The sequence below is a fragment of the Natator depressus genome, chromosome 9, assembly GCF_965152275.1.
Source record: "Natator depressus isolate rNatDep1 chromosome 9, rNatDep2.hap1, whole genome shotgun sequence".
NCBI lineage: Eukaryota > Metazoa > Chordata > Testudines > Cheloniidae > Natator > Natator depressus.
This window is the reverse complement of record NC_134242.1, coordinates 26,323,626-26,347,701: the sequence shown is the minus strand read 5'-3', so window position 1 is coordinate 26,347,701 and position 24,076 is coordinate 26,323,626. Positions and strand designations below refer to the sequence as shown.

The 24,076-nt window shown below is 37.7% G+C and overlaps 1 protein-coding gene across 12 annotated transcripts in view; it reads left to right on the top strand.

Annotated features, from left to right (window-relative positions):
• MBNL1 (muscleblind like splicing regulator 1) overlaps positions 1 to 24,076 on the top strand; it is a 192,116-nt gene that overhangs the window by 24,483 nt on the left and 143,557 nt on the right. For 9 of the 12 annotated variants that reach the window (XM_074963759.1, XM_074963753.1, XM_074963760.1 and 6 more), the window contains exon 2: positions 12,949 to 13,890. The exons of 2 other annotated variants lie outside the window; for them this stretch is intronic. In XM_074963759.1, the coding sequence (XP_074819860.1) occupies positions 13,717 to 13,890 (174 nt within the window). In that variant the 5' untranslated portion in view covers positions 12,949 to 13,716. Of the gene's footprint in view, positions 1 to 12,579; positions 12,812 to 12,948; positions 13,891 to 24,076 lie in introns of those variants that run through there. One more of the 12 variants, XM_074963752.1, reaches the window with a different exon arrangement.

Genomic DNA, 24,076 nt, shown 5'->3' with positions numbered 1-24,076 from the left:
CCATTTTTCCCAGGGGTACCATAAAGTACTATTCAGGCTTCAGAAGCTTGGTGAACCAGGCAGATTTGTCAAGTTTTCCAAGTAGATTGCCAAGCTCGAAGCAACAGTAATTAGACCTGGACTCACCTTAAAAATATATGCTGCCATTCCAACATTTTGTTTAATATTCATCTTACGAATTTGGGTATAAGGGCCTCTTTGCTTTAAGTTCTATTCAGAAAGTTTACACCACTCATCTTCATTGATGAGTGCCTTGGCATTTGTTTGATGACATGCACTTACAGTCTGAAAACTTACACTGGCTATTTCAGGCAAGGTACCACTTTACCCATGCCATTCAGTTTCCAGGGAACAAAAGTCTAAACACAGTGATAAACACAGAATGATTTACATATGAGAATAAGTAAATAGTGTTTTGCCTAGGGATACATGAAGCTGCAAGGAAATACATTTTTCAAGTATTTGGAAGTCTACACAGAATTCTTGGTTTTGTATAGTTAGCTTTAAAAAAAAAACTTCTTTTATACATAACCTTGTAGGGAAAATCCTGCAACCCTTAGCGCTTACTCAAGACAAACTCAGGATTTTATTCATAGTGCAATGACAAACGAATGACAGTGAATCAATTATAGTAATAACATAGTATATGCTATAGGTAAATAAAATAAAATAAAAAACATCTGACAAATCGAAGAAGAGATTAGCGTTTGCTGGTTTTAAAATGAACATTTTTTAGTTTGTATCTCCACTGAAGGAAAGACTCTTGCTGACTCCTATGGGTGTTGGATCAAACTCCTATATTTTATAAATAGCCTACCACGCTCTATAAGAGAACTTTTTTTTAATAAACGCACTGTTATTTTTTTTCCTGAAGAAGTAGAGGACTTATTTCTGATCTTTGTTTGTTTATTTTTTTAAATAGTGAAGGCAAAAATTAAAGGATCTGACCCTTTTGTTGCTGTTGTTTTGTAAGTACTGTGCCACTGGCAGAATCAGTGTTTAATACAGGGTGTGAGATTCTTTTGCTATATTTTTACTTCGTGTTTTTGCTGTTTGGTATTCTGTCTCTCAGTCTTCCACAGTCAAGATATGTCCTAAAGCCTGCTTTGTTCTTGTTCAGTCTTTTCAGATAGTACTTAAGAATACTCCACTTTCCCGTGTAATGATTAGGATTGCATCAAATTCCATTTTTCAAATAGCAGATTTTTAAAGCTGAGAGAGCACAAGTTCAGCTGGATTTATACTGAATAAATTTACTGTATTGTTAAGTTTCTCTATTCTCCGCAGTTAACTTTCATAAAAAAATATCTTTTTAATTAAGAGAATTCAAACAGAATATAAAAGCTAATTTCATTTTCCCATAGGGAAAACACTATGGAAAATTTGATAAATATAGCAGAGGTAGACAATAGGGAGTGCAGAAAATACTTTGGACTTAGCGCAGATTCCTTCCAAGGTGCAATGTGACCTTTATAAAAATAGGGTGAAATTGTAAGAACATTAATTGACAATACTGGAGAGTTTGCAATTGTTTAGTTGAGCATCATCTGATGGCCAGTTGTGCTGCTTGAACATGGCTATAAAGAACATGGACCCACACCCTGTCAATCTGTTCAGCAGAGAATCCTCTATTGAACAGTAATGCAGGTAACACCATTTTGCAGTGGCTTCTTGGAAGAAAGAGGTTACAGATGTTATACACTTAAGATGCCCTTTCCCACCATCCATGCAAAATTAAGCAAGACATAAATCTTTTATAAGAGGCCCTGATCCAGAGCATTTAAATGTAGGCTTAACTTTAAGCACGTGAGTATTCCCATTCAGTGGGCTAAAGGCCAGGATTTTTAAAGGTATTTAGCTGGTCCTGTGCTCAATGTTGCATTACCTAACTGATTTAGGAGACCAAATCCTTTATTTTAAAAGGATTTGGGCACATAGGACCCTAAATCACATTACTGTCAGGGGATTTAGACACCCTTGCAATGCTGAATGCAACAATTCCAGAATCTGGTCCTAAGTGCTTTTCTGCATTAGCATCTTAAAATGCTATCTTTTCAATTACAGTATTTTAATAAATCAGTCTAACCAGGAACTAGATTGCAAATGGCATAGAACATTAACAATATTAATAAAGTGCTAATAAATTAATAATACTTTAATAGTACTTGTGTAATGTAACCTTTAGTTTTTAGATATGTCTTTCAGGTTCTTTATATATGATTTCTATGCATGATCCTATGGCAAGTTTACATTAATGAATATAACTTTAGGTGGCCCATTTCACTAAGAAATGTGATAAATCCATAATTTATATGAAGCTGCAAGGACCATTTCTTCTGCAGGAAGGCCCTACATCTATGTTACACTAGGTGACATGCATTGTATCTTGGTTGTGGACTACAAAAAAGATTACCTACAGAGTATCTGTGTGGAGAGGGGGAGAACGCAGTCTGCTTATGTCTATCAAAAGACAGGCTGTTTGGAAACAATATCTTGGTGTTACTGAGACCATGAGAGTCTTGCATACAGGTATCCTGTTTTAAAGCAAACTGTAAGTGAGTACTGTTACCAGGGACAAACGCAGCTACGTGTCAAAATGATGAATTCCAAAACATAAATTGTCCCGAGAAATAAACAAGCAGAAGCGACACAACAATGCTGTTGTATTCGACTACAAGGGATGCAAAGATATAGGGAAAAATGTGTGGGGTATTCATGTTGCTTTTGCCTGAGAAGTACCTCTGATTGAGCAGGATATTCTGATCTGAGCAATATTGTGAGAAGCTCAGAAGATAGTTCAGATGGCTCCTGGCCATACTGCTACCATAAATAGATCAGTGCAGCTGGTTACAACCATCCAGATCCATAACCTGGAAATGGCTGTTAGCAGAGACCTGGAAGGCACAAGCAAGGGATTTTGTGTGCTTAATAGTGACATGGGGGTGGGGCGGGACGGTGTTGGCCCTGGACTTTGCCTTTCACTGTGCTTTCCCTTTCTTTTGACACATGCTTGATTTATTAAGTAGTGCAACTTAAATATAGACCGACTTCCAGATATGAGCCTAGGGGTGATTTTGTGTAATACACAAATGATGTGGGTCTAATACAAAGTGATGTTTTGCTCCTCAAATCAGTTTATATATATAAATTTTATATTGCTATATGATAAATATAAATGTATTAATTAGCCAGATCTCTTACTTTTCAAACTGAAGTAGCTGAGTCTTGATGGATTGAGTCCTATAGATTTTTTTCATCTCAAAAAAGAACAGTCCCATCTCTTAGTTCTTTTGTTCCTTAGCAGTGTTGACTAATTAAGAGCTTTATCCCGACTCCCTAAAATACTTAGACCCTGATCTTGAAAGCACTTACTCATGCGTTCAACTGAAATCAGTGAAACTACTCCTGTTTTCAAAGTTAAGCATACGAATAGGTGTTTATATAATAATGTAGCCTATGTTTGGACTGAACTCTGTTCAGCCAGTGGAAACGGATATTTATGACTGTACTCAAATATCAATAGCCTCTCAATATACCTAAGAATCAACTAAAGGGAGTTTAAAAAACAAAGAAGTCCTATCTAGGTTGTAGAGTCTTATACAGATGTTGATTTCAGGATCCCAGTATTTTTTTCTTAATCCACAAATAGGGTTTTTAATATGCTGGAAGGATATATTGAGTACAGCTAACAATATAAAATAGATAATGATAATGAAAGGACAGTCGTTATTGTAACATACAAAATATTCCACTTCAGAAATTGTCATACTTAGAGAAATTGAAGTTCTGAGCTAACATGCATTCATCTCCATATTATACCCTACCACAGCTGCTGGGGTAAATTTCATTCAGAACATTTAGCCTTGTGACTCCTGTTAACGTTAATGGGAGTCATACAGCTATATATCTCCATACATTAAACTGAAAATGTTTTGCACCGACTTAGTGTGTCCTATGTAAAACGGTCCAGCTACTGAAATATTTGCAGTTTTTAAAATTGAAACAAATGCATCAAATGGGTGTAATAAGAATGTGAGTAGTACAGTATCCAAGAGCTGGCTGAGGAGCTTGCTGGGCTGTTAATGTCAATTTTCAATAAGTCTTGATTACAGTCTATAAGTATTTACACAGGAAACAAATATTAATAATGGGCTGTTCCATCTAGCAGAGAAAGATATAACAACCCAGTGGTTGGAAGTTGATACTAGACATATTCAGACTGGAAATAAAATGTCATTTTTTAAATGGTGAGAATCATTAATCATTGGAACAATGTACCAAGGGTCATGGTGGATTCTCCATCACTGACCATTTTTAAATCAAGATAGGATGTTATTCTAAAAGGTATGCTCTAATATTAATTTGGGGACGTTCTATGGCCTGTGCTTAACAGGAGGTCAGACTCGATGATCACCATGGTCACTTCTGGTCTCAGAATCTATTAATCTAGTGTCAGTATTTCATTTCAGTTTTTAATTTGAACTATGCACTACAGTACATACATACTACAGTATGAACTACAGCTGCTGAAATACTGGTACATATTAGGGATTAGGATCAGACTTTCATGGAGGGCAGATTACGACACATCTGCCTACTGTTGTGTTGCTTGCATCTTGCTCTGAAGCATCTGGTGTTGGCCACTGTTGGAGACAGGTTGAGCCTTGGCAATTCCTAATATTCTACAAATACTAGGGCTTTGGTTCAATTTGAGTGCGTTAGCATTGGGAAATGCTAAAGTTTGGAAATTGAGCTGAATGATTCGTTCAAGTAAATGCACTACAAATTTAGCTTGCACCGGTTTGGACAACCAACTAGTTTGTCCTATTTTCAAGTAACTTTGCCATATTTTGGCAGGATCATATAGTTGCTACAGTATTTGCCCCTTGTTCTTTAATTAAATGCCCAGACCGTTGAAGATTCTGTTTATATTTTGAGAGTGAGCAGAATGTGTTGCATTGTATTTGTTAATAACCAAATGCAGGGCCTTTTTCCTTTTGCCCTCAAAGCAGATGTAAAATAATGCTGCCCACATAAGAACCTGTGATGAATCGTCACTCTTGCCAGGACTCTTGATCATATGCTATGTACTAAAATGTTTTGATGACCTCTGGTCCTGACCTGGAAGGCCGCAGCCAGAGAGGACCAGTAGAGCATGTGAACTGTACCACATTTGGAAGACAAGGAGATAGTACATATTTGTGTAATTAGAGGCCTGAAATTGGCTCATCACAATACTTAAAGGAAGGGAAAAGATGTGTAGGTTTCAGGTAGGCTAGACAAGTAGCCCATTTAACCTCGGGAGACCAGGTTCAAATTCCAGTTTACTTGTACATCACAAATAAATGAGTTTGGTGGTCTCATCCAAGTCTCTAATTCATATTTATTCACATAACAATATCACCATACACAACTTGGCACAATTCTGCAAGACTGGAATATGCTGATTGGCACTGGAAGAGTGTGGGTGTTGCCAGGCGCATTAGCAGAGCTACCTGGAGAAGCTTGCTGGCTCGAGCAAATGCTACTGGCAATAAGTTCTAATATTAGTAGTATTTTTGTCATTTATATTGCATAATCCTGTGGGAGCCCAGGGTGATCACCTTAGGATCATTTTGCCTCTTACTGGATTGCAGCCATTCTGGGATGAAACAAAGCCATTCTGTGCAAACGATGCTATAATGGCAGCCCTTTTAGGAAAGGAAGTTGAGAGCAACATATTCCGTTTCAACTAAGTGAGGACATTTGAACAAATAGTTCTAAATGAAATTTATATATTCTTTGATGAGCACTTAGATATTAGCAGATTTTTCTCTTGTGAAAAGTAATATTTTAAATAATTATAGGGGGTCAGAATCTTGGGGTTACATAGCATCCAAATGAAAGCATCCCCAGCAGCACTTCGTCCTCTAGACACAAACTAAGGTATTGGTTTAATTCTGTGTTAAAGGGAAGCTACTGTTAACTGTAATGGTGCAGGATCAGGCCAAAGGGCTTGTTTACATGGTGCCTTACTCCACACCCACCACACTCACTAATCTGCCTGCGTGGACCCTCCTGGTGCACAGTAAAACTTCCCTAGTGTATGTTAATGTAGTGCTCTTTGAAACGGGACTAATTTAGGGAACTTTTAGTGCGAACCGCAGGGTCCACAAGATACTGTGTAGACAAGCCCTAAAACTCAGGTCCCTTGACTCCGTGCTATAACTGCTAGACTAATCAGTTGGAAGGATGTCCAACAGTTCTAAGGAAATGATTTGTTTTTTCTTAGATCTCCAATACTATTTAATAAAAGTTTTGCTTTTTGAATATAATGTTTTAAAGAATTTACAGTGGAATGTTATTTTTATATGTCTGCCTCATGACATGTTCAGATGAATAACTGCATGTCATTTATGGGCAGACTGGTGATGTTCCAAAATTCTCGATACCCGATTGTTATATTTTGCTATCTTGGTAATTTGCTTTTAAATAAAGTTGCCAATATGTTCTTACCTACTACCAAAATTGGTCTTAAAAATAAACCTGATTGGAATTCTGTATTAGCAAAATGATATATCTGTTGTAGTTCAGTCAGACTGAGTAAAGTCACACTATTCCAGATGAGGTTTCACAAGTGCCTTGTATAATGGTACTAACACTTACCTGTCTCTACTGGGAATACCTTGCCTGATGCATCCTAGGATTGTATCGGGGTACTCAAACTGAGCGTCGTGGGGGTTGCGAGTTGTCAGACTCCACCCTCAAACCTCACTTCACCTCTAGCATTTATAATATAAAAAATAAATATAAAAATATGTTTTTAATTTATAAGGGGGAGTCACACTCAAGGCTTGCTGTGTGAAAGGGGTCACCAATGCAAAAGTTTGAGAACCACTGGATTATATTAACTTCAGAAGGCACTGGATCATACCTATGTGCCATACAGAAACTATTTTACATTAAAATTGTTTCTAATATAGCATATGTTGTATATTTACAATTCAAACTGGCTCAAGTATAGAACCTGATCCTACAATTCTCCTCCTGATAAATTTAGTACAGAGGTTGTTGTTTAACTCAGGAGAGTTAATATGGGGTCATTTTGTTGTCGAATTCTCTTAGAAAACTTGACTGTTCTCTTTGCCAGCCCATTTCCTTGTGGATGATAGGGGCTGAAGGCGATATACTTGAAATCATACTACATCCGAAAAGCTTCGAATTCAGAGCTGGCAAACTATGTTCTGCTCTCAATAACAATATTTTCCATAATGCCAAAATGAGAAATGTGCCTCTTAATTTTTCTAGAACCTGATGCCTTGTGGGTCTAATGACTAAAATTTCTACAACTCCAGACCAATCAATGCCTATCAGATATGTCTATTTTCTAAGAAGTTCTGATGTTCTTTTGGCATTGGCTTGTCTGACAATGTTGTGAGTATGCGAGGTTCTTTGAGTTGTATCTCTCTGGTCATTCTGCAAGACTTGTCTACTTCAAAATTTCAGACTTAGAAAGAGCACCAAGAATAACTTCAAGTTCTGTGAAAGAGCACACTGAAGTTGCATGCTGTTCACTCTCTCAGCTCTGAAATCTGTGGCAAATTTGATAATTAGCCTAATTTTTTGTTTTCACTTAATCTTGTGACATTGCTATAATCACATCTCTCACTTGGTCCATGATGAAATTATTCCATTTCTTTCACATTTATTTAGATCTATGTTTAGATATTTTATTGGTAATAGTTACATAAGGCAGAGATATTTTGAAAATGCTATAATCTGGTCAGTTTTTTATATTTCTTGATTTAAATTAAGTCTAATTTGGAAACTGCAGGCTGTGAGATTACATTAACAATGTAAATAATATATTAATTTAACTCCATTTCCCATTCTTATTAGAATCATTGTCATAAAGATAGGTTCATGTTCCATAATTCTGTTCTTGCTGACAATTCTCATGACAGTGAGATTAGTTTCTCTTGCTTCTTTGAGCCCAGAATAGTGTACCTCACTACTCTAACCTTTTTTAGTGTTGTGCATTTTCATAGAATCATAGAATCATAGAATATCAGGGTTGGAAGGGACCCCAGAAGGTCATCTAGTCCAACCCCCTGCTCGAAGCAGGACCAATTCCCAGTTAAATCATCCCAGCCAGGGCTTTGTCAAGGGCTTTTCATTGTGTCTGACCTGTACATCTGTTTCTGTAAGGCTTCTGTGACTGCAAATGGAGAAAACAGGAATGTCCAGCTATTCCAATTACAGGAAGAGTCAAAACAATGGTCCCCCATGGAGTATTTTTCAGTATAAATAAGGCACTCATATTCAGATTCCTTATTCTTTTGACAAATTATAATGAGAATAGAAAAATAGCATATCGTTAATCCAGTCGTATGACACTTCTTTGTAAGAATAATGGGAAGTGATAGAAATTGAACACATTCAATCATAAACTGGAAATCATAATCGGATGGTCCTCTTCTGTGTTACTTTAACTTTCTCAAGCATTTTTGGTTAACATTTGAATACTTGTTTTGATTTGTGAAGCTATTCATAACCAGTTGCATTGACCCAGTTCAACAGATAGTTAAATCAGTTTCACTTGAGGAATGATATTTCAAGGATATGATATTTTCTCTCCACATATGTATTTAAACCTGTCCAGAGAAGTACATCTTTTATTTGCCTTTATTGCATTGCTTTAGCTTGCATCTGCTTTTTTTAAACTAGCCTGTTCATATTTTTCTTTGGTTTCCATTTAAATTCCAAATAATTGATGAGCAAAAAACAACAACAAAATTGCCAAACATTGCCAAAAAGTAATGACTCTCACAGACTGTGGCAATTAAAATTCAGACTTAGAGGTGAAGTGCACATCAAAAATGAGAAAGCACATCCTTTTGTGCTCAATCCCCTAATAACTGGCCACTAAGGAGCTTCACCGCAAAAGTCTAACTAAAGTTCTTTAAAAAAACATTTAAGCCACATTTCTCACTCTTCTTCTCTGAAGCTATTGTGTTATTTCCTGGTTAAGTGGAGATAGCCTGGAAAGAGCCATCACAAATATGTAAAGTCTCATTGCAGCTCATGCAGTCCTTTGGTATTTGAAATTTCACACAGTGATTCCTTCTTGGGTATCTTCATTGAACCAGAAAATACCAAAAGAATTTCACACTGTGGGGGAAAATAGCTTGGAAGGGTTGGTAAATATATTTTTGTGCTGTGTGTCGTTCCCCCTCCCCCACTTGTTTAGTGGTGACATTCAGCAAATAAATCTGGCCTTAATTTGCTCTTTGTTTTTGCTTTGCAGATTATTTTTAAGGCTGACTCTGAGGGCTGTATTTTCAAAAATATTCATTAAATTCTACCCAAAATAATTTGTGCATAAGCAAGTAATTGTACAGGTAAAATGTGCATTGATACCAGTACTATTTGACATTTGTATAAAACCTTGACTCAAAATATTAATGAATTAGGTCTCACAACTCCTCTGTGAGATGAGGAAGTATTATTACTTTCATTTTACAGATGGTAAGATCAGTGGGAGTTTTACCATTGACTCTCTGATTTCATCCATAGAGATTAATGTAAGTGGTTTTCCCAAGATCACACAAAAAGTTCATTACAAGACTAGGAATAAAACACATATCTCCCAACTCACAGCCCCGTGCTTTAGCTGCAAGATTATCATTTCTCCGTTATTTGTACACGCAAAACGGTACTTTCCTATGCAAACAGCCATTTGCATAAGCAATTGCCCATTCTTCATGCACAAATACATATTTTCCTGCACACTTACTGATTTGCATGTGTCCTCTCATGTTTCAGGGGGGGCAATTTAAGCAAGTAGTTTTGAAAACATGGCCCTTAGACCCTTTATAGTATGGCATAAACAGTATATCAGCTGATGTTCTAATACACCTCAGTATTTAGGCACAGATAGTTTGTACTATGGGTATTATGTTAAATAGACAAAAGCAGGAAAATTTATAGTTAGAACTGTGTCACATTTTTAATATAACTTGTGGGGTGCCTGTCAGCTGGATCTACAGCATCTCGGCTCAAGCATTTTTAGCTTTATTCCCACGTGTAATACTGAGACTGAAATGCCTGTGATGAAATATCACCCATAAAATATTATGCTCTTCCGTACAAGACTGTCATAACATGATGAAACATTGGCAAATCAGTTGGCAGTAGATTTGCAAATGGATAAGGCAATACCATGTCAACTTCATCTACCATAAAATTGTGATAAAGAAATTGGGAATAATCTCAACATATGTTATCTGCCAGATTATCAAAACCTGGCCTTTTTTGCACCCTCAAAGTCCGAGTGGAAATAATTGCGCAAAGTTGCATCCAGGGTTATTTGCCCCGGAATTTCAGTTCAGTTGGACATCTAAACATTTAACGCTGCCCACAGAAAAGTTACCTCGATGGATTTGGTCTACAACACATGGCAAGCCTGCTGAGTGTAGATATATCCTAAATGAAAATTGTGTTTGTGGATAATTGTGTCCAAAATTGTTTGCATATTTCTGGTTGCTTGTACAAAAAATCGGCTTGGTTAAGAATGCATTGAAAAGCGAGCCCTATTTACAATTGATTTTTTGGGGTATATCTTCTAGTCTCCAGTTCAGTTTTATTCCCCCTCTATTTTGGTATGCTTGAAACAAACTACTTCGCCACCAACCACTCTGTTCCTTATTGCTTTGCAACCATGCTAAACTGACAAGCACTGTTTCCAGAGCTCCGTTTCTGCTGATGATGTCTATGATGCAAGTGTAGAAAGAGAAAAGTTTGCGGTTTATGGGAGTATAGCACCAGAAGCATAGAAGTATGCAGTTCTGTCACCTAAAAGAGATTGGACACGTGCAGGATGTGTTAGGGCTCATGCTGCAAAAGAAGATAATTTAGAATTGAGTTATTTGCAGGACCTTCTTTTATGTCTTATTAAGTCATTTGAGATCAGCTGGGTTGTTCTTGTTCACTGTGCTGAGGTTCAGTTTGAATAGGACTGGGGGCAGGGTCCCAGTCAGGAACTCATTTCCTGAGGATGTCAGTTGAGGGATCTCCGAAGATGTTTTCAGGGCTTGTCTTCCATATTTAGGTTAGTTTTTTCATGGTCATTTTAACTTCCTCTATTTCTGTGTCTCCTGATTTGAGAAGAGGGAGAGGGTTCTGTTTATTAATTGAATTATTTTTATCTTTAGCAGACTGACTCTTCATAAATTATTGGCATGCTCAAAATATCATCTGCCATCTTGGATTTGCTGACACGGAGCAACTCCTAATGTCCATTTCTCAAAGTTTCAAAGCTTAGTTCTCTAATGCAAACCTTGTTTAGCATGGACATAAGGTTAAATGGACAAACTGAATTTTTCCTCAATACTTCTCTTCTTGCTGACGGGCAGAATAGAAACGAACAAAAAAACTGCTGAGTTACCCTATTAGCATATGAAAGCTTGCAGTTGTATCCTACAGTAACATTGTTTTGTAATGTCTTGCAATATGCAGTTTTTTTATTAATGTTATGGCAGCCCATAAAGCAAACTCAGACAATAAGAAATGTAGTCTTATGTCACTGAAAGCTTTGCTGTCTGTTAAAACAGTAAGATGCTCATAGTAAATAACCATAGGTTTTTCCCAGTAGAACTCAGAGTTCATTTGAATAAATAAACATTTAATAGCCTTCAATACAAGTTTTTGTCATGAAGCAACAGCAAAATCCTGGGAAATAAATATATATTTCATTTAAACTATGAAGATTGTGCTTGAAACTGTTAAGCATCAGGAAATAAAGTTATGAATTTTAATGTGCTTTTGTCTGTAGCAAGACTTGCTGCAGTTGTCTTGATTTTATAAATAATAATAATAATAAAACCATCAAAGTTAGCTGTTTCCACAAAGATATTATTTGAATATAAGTTTCTCAGAGATGCAGAGTTAGAAGCATACACGTAAAGCTAAGACCAGCAGGCATCAGCTCACCCCACTACTTTAATTCAGAGGAGTGTCATTCTGAAGTGCATCATGCTGCTTAAATCAAATTCTGTGATTAATATTTAATGTTACTGTGATGGAATCACTTTCTCCCCTGAGGTTAACTTACGTTTTGCCAGACATCCTGACAACACTGCAATTCTTATATTCCCTGTATGACCTGGGCTTTTCCTTGAGAAAGGTCAGAATAAAGGGTGCTTTTGTTCATATCTAGCCTGCCGGTGATATATTGACAAAGTGTCTGCTGGCTGAATGGAATAGTTTTACAGTATTAAACAAGTGCTGATTTCTGTGGAGAGGCAGGACTTATGGGGGTTTAGAAGGAAGTGAATTGGTTAGGTCAGGAGAATGTACCATTTGTGAACTCCCCCTTTCCTTTTATATTCATGTGTCGGATACAGTAGACGGTACGCTGGCTGTGCTCAAGGCAGAACTGGAGAGAAAGCAGCTTGAAAGTGATCTGCAGTTTGAAAGCTTGCTTTTTTTTCTGTCGGGATTCTACAGGCGCTTGTGCTTGTGTTGGAAGCTGTTTTAAAACTAACATGGTTTAATCCACTAACTGCATGTTGGGTAAATTCAAAACCCACATGCTCGTCCTCTTGCAGTGGAATAAGTCACATCTGATGGACATTTTCTGTGCTTATAGCATAGTAATGAACGTCTGACAGGCGCGACCTTTCATAAGACAGCCCACACTATTGGCTTTCTGCCCAGAATATTGCTGCAACACTATCTGTGATTGGTTATCTCTCTATCATGCATTGCTTCACAAGGGAAAACGGCCCCTTTTTTAATAAATCTACGATGGCTGGCTGCAATATGCTACACTGTAAGTATATTGTGTGAAAGAAACAGACAGACTATAATTCTGCATAGTAGTCTAGGAGCACGTGGCAAGGCTGTAATGCTGTGGGACCTCAGTGGAATGCTGCTTGGTAAATTTTAACGTATTTGTTTTTTCTACAGGTTGGTACTAAGAAGTGCCTTTCCTGACGTCTCTGCTGCTTGGAACCGCTTCTAGAGCAGTCTCTGCTTTTTGCCTTGCTTGCTGCCAGCTAGACTGCGACGACAGCACATCCACCCTCCACCTCTAGCCCAGACACCCCCATTTCTACTTATAATCAAGAGAAAAGCTCTAAGTATCAGGCATTGCCCTAGGCTGCTTTAATATAAAAATAAGTTTGCTGAAAAAGTAAGATATCTTCTGCCAGAAAATCAAGGAGAGAAAAAAAAATTCTCGATTGTTGCTCTAAACTGCTGCATCTGTCTATGCCAAACTAATCAATACCGATTGCACCACAAAACGCAATTGCAAATTCAGCTGTGTTGGAGATTACCTTTCAGACAACTTTACTGAAAGCAGCTTGGAAATTCTGTGTCAAAGGGTCTGCCACGTTTTCATGCTTGCATTTTGGGCTCCAAATTGGCACTCGGAATGGGTTACTGAGAGCACAAGGCTAGTTTCAGGCCACACTTTTTAACATTCATCTTACTTATGAACCTAGCATTTCTTTAAATACAAAACCTCTTTCAATTAGCAGTTTCATGCTGTGAATTTCTAGTTGGAAACCTTTTCTTTGATATTGTGACAACACAATTTTACATGTACTTTTAAAGTAGGGAGCGGGGGAAAGAGTATTTTGGAGGTGACATTTTCATCATTTCCAATCTATCAGTTTGGCTGTTTGTTTGTTTGTTTCACTGAAAATTTTAACTACCTGTAAAAATCTAAACATGGCTGTTAGTGTCACACCGATTCGGGACACAAAATGGCTAACACTGGAAGTGTGTAGAGAGTTCCAAAGAGGGACTTGCTCACGACCAGACACGGAATGTAAATTTGCACATCCATCGAAAAGCTGCCAAGTTGAAAATGGACGAGTAATCGCCTGCTTTGATTCATTGAAAGTGAGTAAATATTATATTCTTTTCAAGGATAAATAGTTAATGAATGAAACAATTATAATCGGCAGAACCATAGCATCTGGGAGATATGGATTGCTGTCTGTGCTAGAATGGAGATTTATGGCTTTTTTTATTGCTGATTTGTTGGTTTTGTTTTTCTCAAGGGATGGGGGAGAGGAGAACAAGGGGGAAATAATTGTAACAGAGTTCAAGCTCTCTGGAATTGGTGTGGTTACAGTTACTAGTTCCTTAACCCTAAATTGTTATTGGTCTGTAGCTGGTGTAAAAAGCAGTGTATATTTCCTTTAGAAATAGCAACGTCATAGTAGAGATTCTTTTAAATAAATAAATAAATAAGTAAAGAGACTGGAAATGCAAACCATGTGTTCTAAATGATGATTTGTTGTTGTCTTGTAACTGCATGTGGATTGTTGCTGGCTCTGGACAGGTAGGCAGTGCATTTGAGATCAGTATTTTCCTTCATAAATTAGCATGGCTACTTCTGAAAGCATCTTTTTTTTCATTTTTTGGACTTCCATGATTTTTTCTTCCTTCTTACAAATATAATTATTTAATGAAAGGAGTGATGCATTCCTTGGAAAACTTAACTGAAAGCCAGGTATCTCCAGTCATGCAAGGACGACTATAACAGTGAAGTTACAGATTTACTGCGACTTCCAGAAAATATATGCTAGGCAAGCTGTGTAAAGTATAGGACTGGTATTTTCAACTGTCTCTAGTTTCAGGGGTCAGTTGTGAAACATACAGATTTCTAGTTCCTTCTCTTCATTCTTTATTAATTAAATAATCCCAGACTTTAAATAGCCATCCCACAGACTGTAACTTAATACAGCACAGAGTCATAAATCAGGCCGATACAAAAATTATGTCTCTTTGTTTTCTCTAGAATATAATATTGCTGCTCTTAAAGCCAAATCCCAGGAAGGGGCGCGAAGCCTGAGTATATGGGCATTGCTGTGGACAAAAATGTCATGGGCTGAAGGAGGGAATGTTCTGCCTTAGCTAGCTACTGTAGGCCGATTGTATAGCCAGATCAGGATCACAGCTAGAGCAGGGCAGCAAATGGTTTTCCCATCCCTCCAAAAATTATGAGATTTCAACAAGTTTTCCTGTTCCGAAATGGAACAAAAAGTCAAAACCTTGAAAATTTCTGTGAACCAAAAATTCTAAAGAATGTGGTTCAGATCAATCAAGCATTTTCATATAAATAAATTTGAACCTTTTGTTTTGACTGTGGCCCTTTTTAATGTAAAAACTGTTTTTTTCATATAGCTTAAATTTTGAGATGAAAAGTAATTTTGATGTGGCAAACAGGATTTTTATCATTTCTAAAATTTCAAAACAAAATATTTTGACAATTTCTAAGGCTTTTTTTCCAAAATGTTTTCAAGTTGAGAAATTTGTCAGAATAGACCCTTGCCCACGAAAAGTTTGACTTTTGACAAATCAGCATTTCCCTGTGAAAAGCATCTCACAAAAAAATTTCCAACCAGCTCTAGTCACAGCTTCGGGGCATTTGGGTAACAGTGGATACAACATACTGCTTCCTCTTCGTGGTGGGCTTGATCTAGTGCATATGCTCTGTGCATGGGCTTAGTCCCTGCCACCATGCTGAGCCAGCTCCATTTTCTGCACTTGTCGTGAGTAGTGAAGCTGTATTATTATTATTTTGTAAAAATATTCATATTGTAACATAGCTATCTGATATTCAGGTTTAGCTCATGGAACTCAATAAAATGCTTCCGTATAAAAGAACTTAAGAATTGGAATTCATTTATTGTTAAAACACCATAATTAGCTACAACATCAACATATAGTTTAATTTCCTAGCTAATTGCTTCTACTCATTTGACTGTGCAAAGTTTCACATCCCCACTCCTGGGTTGCTCTACTAGTCTTAAGTTTAAAAAAGAAAATTTAAAATACAGCAGGTTCAAAAAAAATGTTAAAAGGTTGAAAATGAGACACCAGCATTCTTTAAAAACAAATCCTTGAAAACCTTAACATGGTTCATAATAGAAAACTTCCTCCCCAAGTCTATTGCCACCAAAGAACTCTGATTTCCAGGTTAGAGAAATACCTTAAAACTTTCATGCTTAAGGCAGCAGTCAGCCCAGAGGAAGTGTGTTATGGGGAATAAGGCATAGGACTAGAAATCAGGAGGCTATTCTATTCCAGGCTGTGTTACTGACTCATATTACTTTGGGCAAGTAGTTACCCTTTCCTTGTAAATTAGATAATTATCTCCTTTGTAAAGAGCCATGAGATCCAGGGGTGAAAAGGACTAAGTGGTATATGACTCTGTTTCAAAATACTAGGTGGAGGTGATTATTCTTGTTGACCTGGTGGAATCATTAGAGTTGAGTGAGTTGTAAACTGGGGCAGAATTTGTTACAAATATTCTTTTACCATTGAAAAACATACTGTTTAATAGTTATATTTGGGCCCTACCAAATTCACGGTCCATTTTGGTCAATTTCATGGTCATAGGATTTTAAAAAATTGTAAATTTCATGATTTCAGATATTTAAATCTGAAATTTCACAGGGTTGTAACTGTAGGGGTCCTGACCCAAAAGGGAACTGTGGGGAGGTTGCAAGGTATGAGGGTCACAGTATTGCCACCCTTACTTCTGCACTGCTGCTGGAGGCAGTGCTGCCTTCAGAGCTGGTCAACCAGAGAGCAACAGCTGCTGGCCAGGAGCCCAGCTCTGAAGGCAGAGCCACCACCACCAGCAGCACAGAAGTGAGGATGGCATGGTATGCTACTGCCACCCTTACTTCTGCACTGCTGCCTTCAAAGGTGGGCCCTCGGCCAGCAGCTGCAACTCTCCAGCCGCCCAGCTTTGAAGGAAGCAGCGCAGAAGTAAGGATGGAATGGTATGGTATTGCCACCCTTACTTCTGTGCTGGTACTGGCATGGTGCTGCCTTCAGAGCTGGGTGTCTGGCCAGGAGCCACCACTCTCTGGCCACCCAGCTCTCAAGGCAGCGCAGAAGTAAGGGTGGCAATACTGTGGACCCCCCCTACAATAACCTTGCAACCCCCCTTCCTCCATAACCACCTTTTGGGTCATGAACCCCAGTTTGAGAAGCTCTGGTGAAATCGGCATAGTATATGGTAAAAGCACACAAAAGACAAGATTTCAGCAGGGGAGAGACCAGATTTCACGGTCCGTGACACATCTTTAATGGCCATGGATTTGGTATTGCTCTAGTTACATGTTTACATCTGTTAACCCCAAAAGGCTTCCTGTGGCCCGAACCTCACTCTGCGTCCTGGTCGAAGCTTTTTGCTGGGAGGCTCTGCAGGTGTCAAATGGAATTCCCCTTTCTGCAAGCTGCAGAGCACCAGTTCTATAGCTCCGTGGCTATTATTACCACCCATGAGTAGACCAAACTGCATTAGTAAACTCGCATATAGTGTAATCTGGCTAGTATATGTTTTATAAGCAGATAGTTGAGATGTGGTTAAATTAGATTATTCTGACAGCTGCAGGAAAATCCCTTTGGCAGTTTGAAAATGAAATATACATCTTCATTGAATTTCCTGCCCAACTCAACCAGCAGCAAAACACCTGCATTTTTGAGTGTGTACTGGGCTAAAAGGGCCCTTTTCCCCCCCCCCAAAGTCACAGTTCCTATTGATCCTGTGGACTTTTTAAACAGATGTAGTAAAAATTAAACTACAGGCTTTATATCCAGATTTAAAACATTTAAATATATACTTAGTATTCTTACTCTTTACTAACACCTCAGTGTCTCTAAAAGCTGACTATAAAACCATTAACCTTTAAATAGTTATAGAATCATTAATCACCTTATCAATGCATATAATAGTAATAATAATAATAATAATTAGTAATGAACAATTATCTGAATAGCTCATATTACATAATGGAAGTAGGCCAGATCCTTAGAGTTATGGAGTCTTGTTTGTGAATTGGCAATAAATCTCTAATTCATATGATTTTAAAAAATCATCTGACAAGTACCGTGGTGTTTCTACTAGCTTTCTAGCTTGTGTGATGAGATGTGCACTAGGTATTGCAGAATGCTTGTAGTGTCTGTCTAGTAAGAGTATTTGAGCACAAGGTGGATAGAGCCTGTGTGCTTTTCTATATTTAGAACATTAGACAGGCAAAGCAAATACTTTCTACGGGGACCCCATGAAATGGCAGTACCATTCTGCTGTGCAGTTTCAGACTTTGGCCACACTCCCACGTGCCTCACATTTAATATATCGGACAAGAGTTTCTAGTTTCAAGAGGAAAATGTAATTCATTACAAGAAGTAAAAATATTGAAGAAATTGTACATTTATATAAAGGAAAATCATCTCTGAGTTGTGGCCTTTTCAGTTTAGACAAAAATGAGTTTGTTTTGATAAATGAAAATGATAGATGTCTAAATTTGTGGTTAAGAGAGAATTAGGGAACCAGTCCTGAGACTGTTTCCATTGATGTCATGTGACTACTTCTGTGAATAAGGGCTTGGAGTAGTGGTCTCCAGTTTAGGAAACATTCAATGTATGCAGTGAATGTTGGTTCACTATTATTAAAACCTACAGTTCTTGTTGAGGCGAGCTCTCCTTGATTTCGACGGACTGGGTAAGAATTGCAGGCTTTGGGCCAAATAAAGGATTATCCTTTTAATGCTAATGTTCATCACATAAGCTGTTGCTTTGCTGATAAATCTTTGGTCCCTTAAGCTTATAGCACAGGGGTTCTCAAACTGGGGGTCGGGACCCCTCAGGGGGTCACGAGGTTATTACATGGGGGGTTGCGAGCTGTCAGCTTCCACCCCAAACCCCGCTTTGCATCCAGCACTTATAATGACATTAAATACATAAAAAAGTGTTTTTAATTTATAAGGGGGGGTCGCACTCAGAACCTTGCTCTGTGAAAGGGGTCCCCAGTACAAAAGTTTGAGAGCCACTGTTATAGCATCTCCAGGATTTGCTGCCTCATACTAAATTTCTATATCCTGATGGGATATAAAATGGGCTTGGACCTAAACTTGCCTTCAGCAGATGCAAAATCATGAGCAATCATATTCCCTTGTAAATACATTTCTCTTTTTTCTTCTTTTTTGAACATTTTCAGTAAAAGTTAGATGCTAGAAAGTTCAGCAGTGCAGTGTTTATAATCTATATAGAATTTTTAATGGTATAGTTATGCATATGAGATCCGTAGATTACACAGTAATTTAATGCTTAAAATTACATTCCATTGTAAAGACACCTCTTTTGCAATATGAACTCTCAGACTCTTCATAAATTCATAGCAATGTTCCATTTATTTATTGAGAAGCTTCAAAATGTTAGAGGTAATATTTTGACCTTGTAAAATATATGAATTCATTTTGTATTAATCTGCAGAGAATCTCAATTCTCCATCGCCTGAGAGATGGAATTATTATTTATGCAGATCTCCACTCTTGGTCTCCTTAAATTAAAAAGAAAAACAACACTTTTGGGGTCTGATTTTGCAGTGGGTTATACCAGTATAAATTCACAGAATCAGGCCCTCATTTATTGATTTGAGTATAACATATAAAGAGAGAGAATATCATTGCCATGTAGGAGATAGTTACACATTTCTTTTCCTTCTTCAGTATAAATCTGATAACGGTCTAAGCTCCCAATTGGGGGAAAGAAATTGGGAAACCAAAACAAGCAAATGAAGTGGGAAAATAGGGTTTGAGGGGGAAATAACCCACTTTAAAAAAGCATACATAAAAGTTCCACTGTGGGAATATCAGTGGCATTCAAAAATCTTACCAGCTAACCCAGACAGAGTTATAGCTCAGTAAGGCATGTTTCATATTAAATTGTTAAGCTCTACATCTGCAGGAAGAAATTAAAAACTTGTAATAATACATTTATACAGCATCTAAATGGAAGAAACTCTGAATAGATGCAGATACAACAGTAAAGAGGAAAACAATTTCTCATCTGAGAGAAAACTGTAAAAACACAAAATAAAAATAAATAAAAAGGCTTTTGACAGCAAAAGTTCACATACTTTAACTTGTCTCCAAAGTTAAATCTTCATATGAGGGATCAGGAGCAGCCTCTGAAGTCTCCGTCCTTTTCTGCTGAACCAAAATCTCAGCTTTTTATACATTTCTAAATACAAAATGTCTGGTTTCCAAAGTTCACTCTTAATTTTGCTGGATACAAGAAGCTGCATTAAGACCAACATCTTATATATATTGTTCAACTTTAAAGAAGCAATAACATCGCTTTGTTAGCACTGAGGAATAATTATACTAGTAAGGCTAGAACTCAATTCGAGAAGTAGCAAGGAAGTAGTACCTCTTGCATTTGTTAGGAACTTATGCCTAACGGCCAGAAATTCACATAATGTGAGGACAGTCTGTGGAATCTTAGAATCAGATGATTTCTTCCCTGGTAGTCTCCTGGCTAAGATCGAGATGACTGATCTACAATCCTACTGACATTTTGTGAGTTAGCTTTTGCTGAAAATAAACTTCCAGAATATTTATTGTTTGTAGCAAAATCAGCACCTCACAAATTCTTATTCCTGGCGTTAGTCTAGCTCACCTGTTTTATATGGCATGCCTTTGTTCTCTTTGGGCAGAGAACTGAAAGTCCCTTATGAAATGGCACAGGAGGTTTGGAGTTCACCTCATTGTTTATGTCCACGTGATCACTGGGAGAAAGATTTCACTTGTTTCCTATCTGTGGTGGAAATGGAATCTTACTAAGTATCTAGTCTTTTGAAGAATAATTCCAGACTTGCTTCAAGTCAAACAGTCCAGCCTCTCAGATGGAGAGGAAAGACAGCAGTTCCCAGTTCTCAAAGGCAGCCAGCCCTCTTGGCGTAAAGAAGGCTTGCTTGGAAAGCACTTCGTTTATTCATGAGAATCCTGCAAGTTTCCTCTGCTTCTTCCGCCCTTAAGTCACTTTCAAAGTGGGGGAAAAAAAGGAAAAAATAAAATTAAAGAATGAGTGGAGCATCTCAGAAGCATGTCTGTGCTCCTGTCCTGCTGGTGCCACCTTTACTTTTAAAGAGGCCTAGAACACATTAGAGCTTAAACTGTACAAGTTTTTCACAAATGCTAATTGTTTGGCTGTGTCAATTGCTGTACTTAATATATTGAATATAGTTCTCTTTCCCCTTCCAGTAGAATTTTGTCATAATGCCTGTGGAAAATGAGAGGATGGTCTCAAGTTCTTAGTGGGCACGTGTCTGCCTCACTGAAGCCACGGCCATGCTATTTAGCAAGCTTATTGGGTGTCCCAGCAGAGAGGCCAAAGAACTGAATGCTCCTAAAGATGGAACTGCCCTTTTGAAGTAGCATGTTGGCAGGGTGGTATGTAGAAGTTTTCACTGCTAGTGACTGTACTGGACCTGGTCTGAGGATAAATAAAGCATTTCCATCTCCCATGGTATGAATGCAGCTCCTTTCACCAGCACCATATTTACTTAAATTAAATACATTTAAAAACAAAATTAACAGAGATTCTATTGCGCAGACTCAAATTTTTGCTTTTTTCATGGACTTGCACAACACCATTTATTTTCACAGAAAATTATAATGATGGCAATAGAGAAATCTGTATGCAATATTGACATGAAGAATATTTCACAACCCCCATGGCACAGCTATATTCAGTGGGGAATTTCTAAACGTTATATTCAATTTAATAGTAATTATAGCTATGGATTTGTAGTTGAATGCAGGTCCTCAGATGTTGGGCCAAGCAAACATAGAGAGGAAGGAATAATCTGATTTTACGATTATGAATGATAAAGTGTTAGTATATTGGAACCCAGTTATTAATAGCAGCAGTATTTCTGATTAACATATTTAATTTTCTTGGCAGCTCAGGATTAAGGGTAAATCAACATTAAGCTTAATTTTAATTGGTGTAATAATGTCACCAATATAAAAAGTCTCTGAATTTTATCTAATGGGAAAACTAAAGGATAAATCCTTCTCTGTGTGTTCAGCCCAAGTAAGTCCTCTGGATGGTGGGAGCTCTGTGGAGCACAGGGAGGGGAAAGTCTCTTCCTTTGAAACTGCAGAATAGTACTGGAGCTGCTCCATAGCAGCCACTCCAACCTAGGGGCTGAAGTAATTTCAGCGAGTCTTGGGCTCTCGCTTCAGTGGGAGAAGAAACTGGAGTATCAGCAGTGCTAGTGGCTCCCCAGAGACCCACTGTGTCATGCAGTTGCGCTAGAAGCCCCAAAAGCTAATAATTTACTTTAATTGCCACTTAGTAGTCCTCAGCCAGAATGTCCATTGGGTTAACGAGTCAGTAGGAGTTTTGCTTTAGTAATAATTTGCACGTGTTGACCTGACTGCTTTTTGTCTGAGCAAGATCTGTTAGATCAATTATTATCCCTTCGATACTGGGAGGTAGGATTTCCCAGCATGCTATGCTGTGGCAAAATTCATTGGCACTGACATGGGAACTCCCAAACCGCTGGTGCCAAGGGGTAAAACTGATAGCTGGAACCTGATCCCAGACAAATAGAACTATTTTTAATTTGTGCTGAGTCTCAGGACACAATGCTGTTATGCCAGTGCAGTTAGACACATTAATGGATACATGTCAAATATATTGGAGTGATAAAGAGGCTCTGTTTTCACATCTTTTATTTTTCATCATAAAGTTTCAGTATAATTTTTTTTTTTTTAGTTAGTGAGAATACTAGACTAAGTGCACTCTTGCAAACACTGAAATCTGGCATGTTTAATCTGTAAAATATATTAAACATTGGTTTCTAAGTATAGTCTGTTACAAAGTTTCCTGTGATTCCAGAGGTGGTATTGATGTTCTGATTGGTGTCATTATTGGTAATTGAAGGAGTTTACTTAAAATATTTAGACAAGGTATCTCTTCGACCAATACAGAATGTCTAAAGGGTCTAGTTGTGCTGGTGGCTCTGAAGTACTATATAGGCTTTAAAGGTCTGAGCCTGTTGAAATCCATGAAAAGACCCCCTTTAGCTTCAGTGGCCTTTGGCTCAGGACTTAATTTATTAAAATAATATAGAGTCAAGAAAAAATTATAAGAATGACTATTTGAAAAATATCAGTTGTTTGGAAAGGTCACACTATTAAGCCCAAGTGATTCCACTGGGATGACTCATACTTAAAATTAAGCACATGTGTAAGTATTTGCAGGATTGGGGTCTAAGTTTGTAAAAGGGAAAGGGCATATTGATAAAATAGCATTTTATTTAATTGGTCATTTTGTACTCTAATAAAAGTAAGTAAAGTAAAGTAAATCCATTTATTTATGTCTGAATATTGGTGACATCACAGCAGAAGTTGTAGAAGCCTTCATGATCCATTGTAACTTTGAGCAGGTGACGATCCAGTGATTCTGCCACACACCATCCATCCATCTCATTGCTGTTCATCCTCTGCTTGTTAACCCTCCACCATTTCTTTTATAATAGCTTTCTCAAGGTTATTTCCATCTTTACGCCTAATGGGACCAAAGTACATAAGTTTGCATCTGTTGATTTCTGAAATCCAGGTCTGCTTTTCTCCAATAATAGTTCTAACTGACGGATTAGTCTTTTTTTCCATCCAGGAGATACACAAGAGTCTTAGCCAGCACCGCATTTCAAAAGCTTCAGTTTTCTTCTTGCCAGCAGCATTCCCTTGATTCACATCCATAAATTGCTATGGAAAACTGTAGGCTTTTCCCCACTTGCACCTTCATAGATTTTGACATGCCATGGTTTGTCTATCCTTTTTTTAAAGGAGCCTGCAGTCGAGTGAACATCCCTCGTCATCTTCTGATTTCTTTGGAATAGCCTCCTTGGTTGAATATATGTGAACCCAAATCATTAAATTCAGCTACTGCCTCTACAGCTTGTTCTTTAATAGTGATGTACACTTGCATCCTGTTTTTGTTAGTCCTGTCAATGTGCATGCATTTTGTTGTCATCTCATTCAGGAATACTCCTTATTCCTCACTAACTGCTTTTACAGACTCCATCATTTGTTGCATTGCTTCAGTGGCAAAGAACATCATGTCATCAGCATATCTGATATCGGTTAAAAGGTGTCTCCAATGGAAATCATAATGTACTATAGGGGTGGCTTTAAATTTTTCCCCTCAGCTCTTTGCCTTTGATGGAATTGTTGGCAAATGGATCCAGGTGTCTCCCAATCAGAGCTTT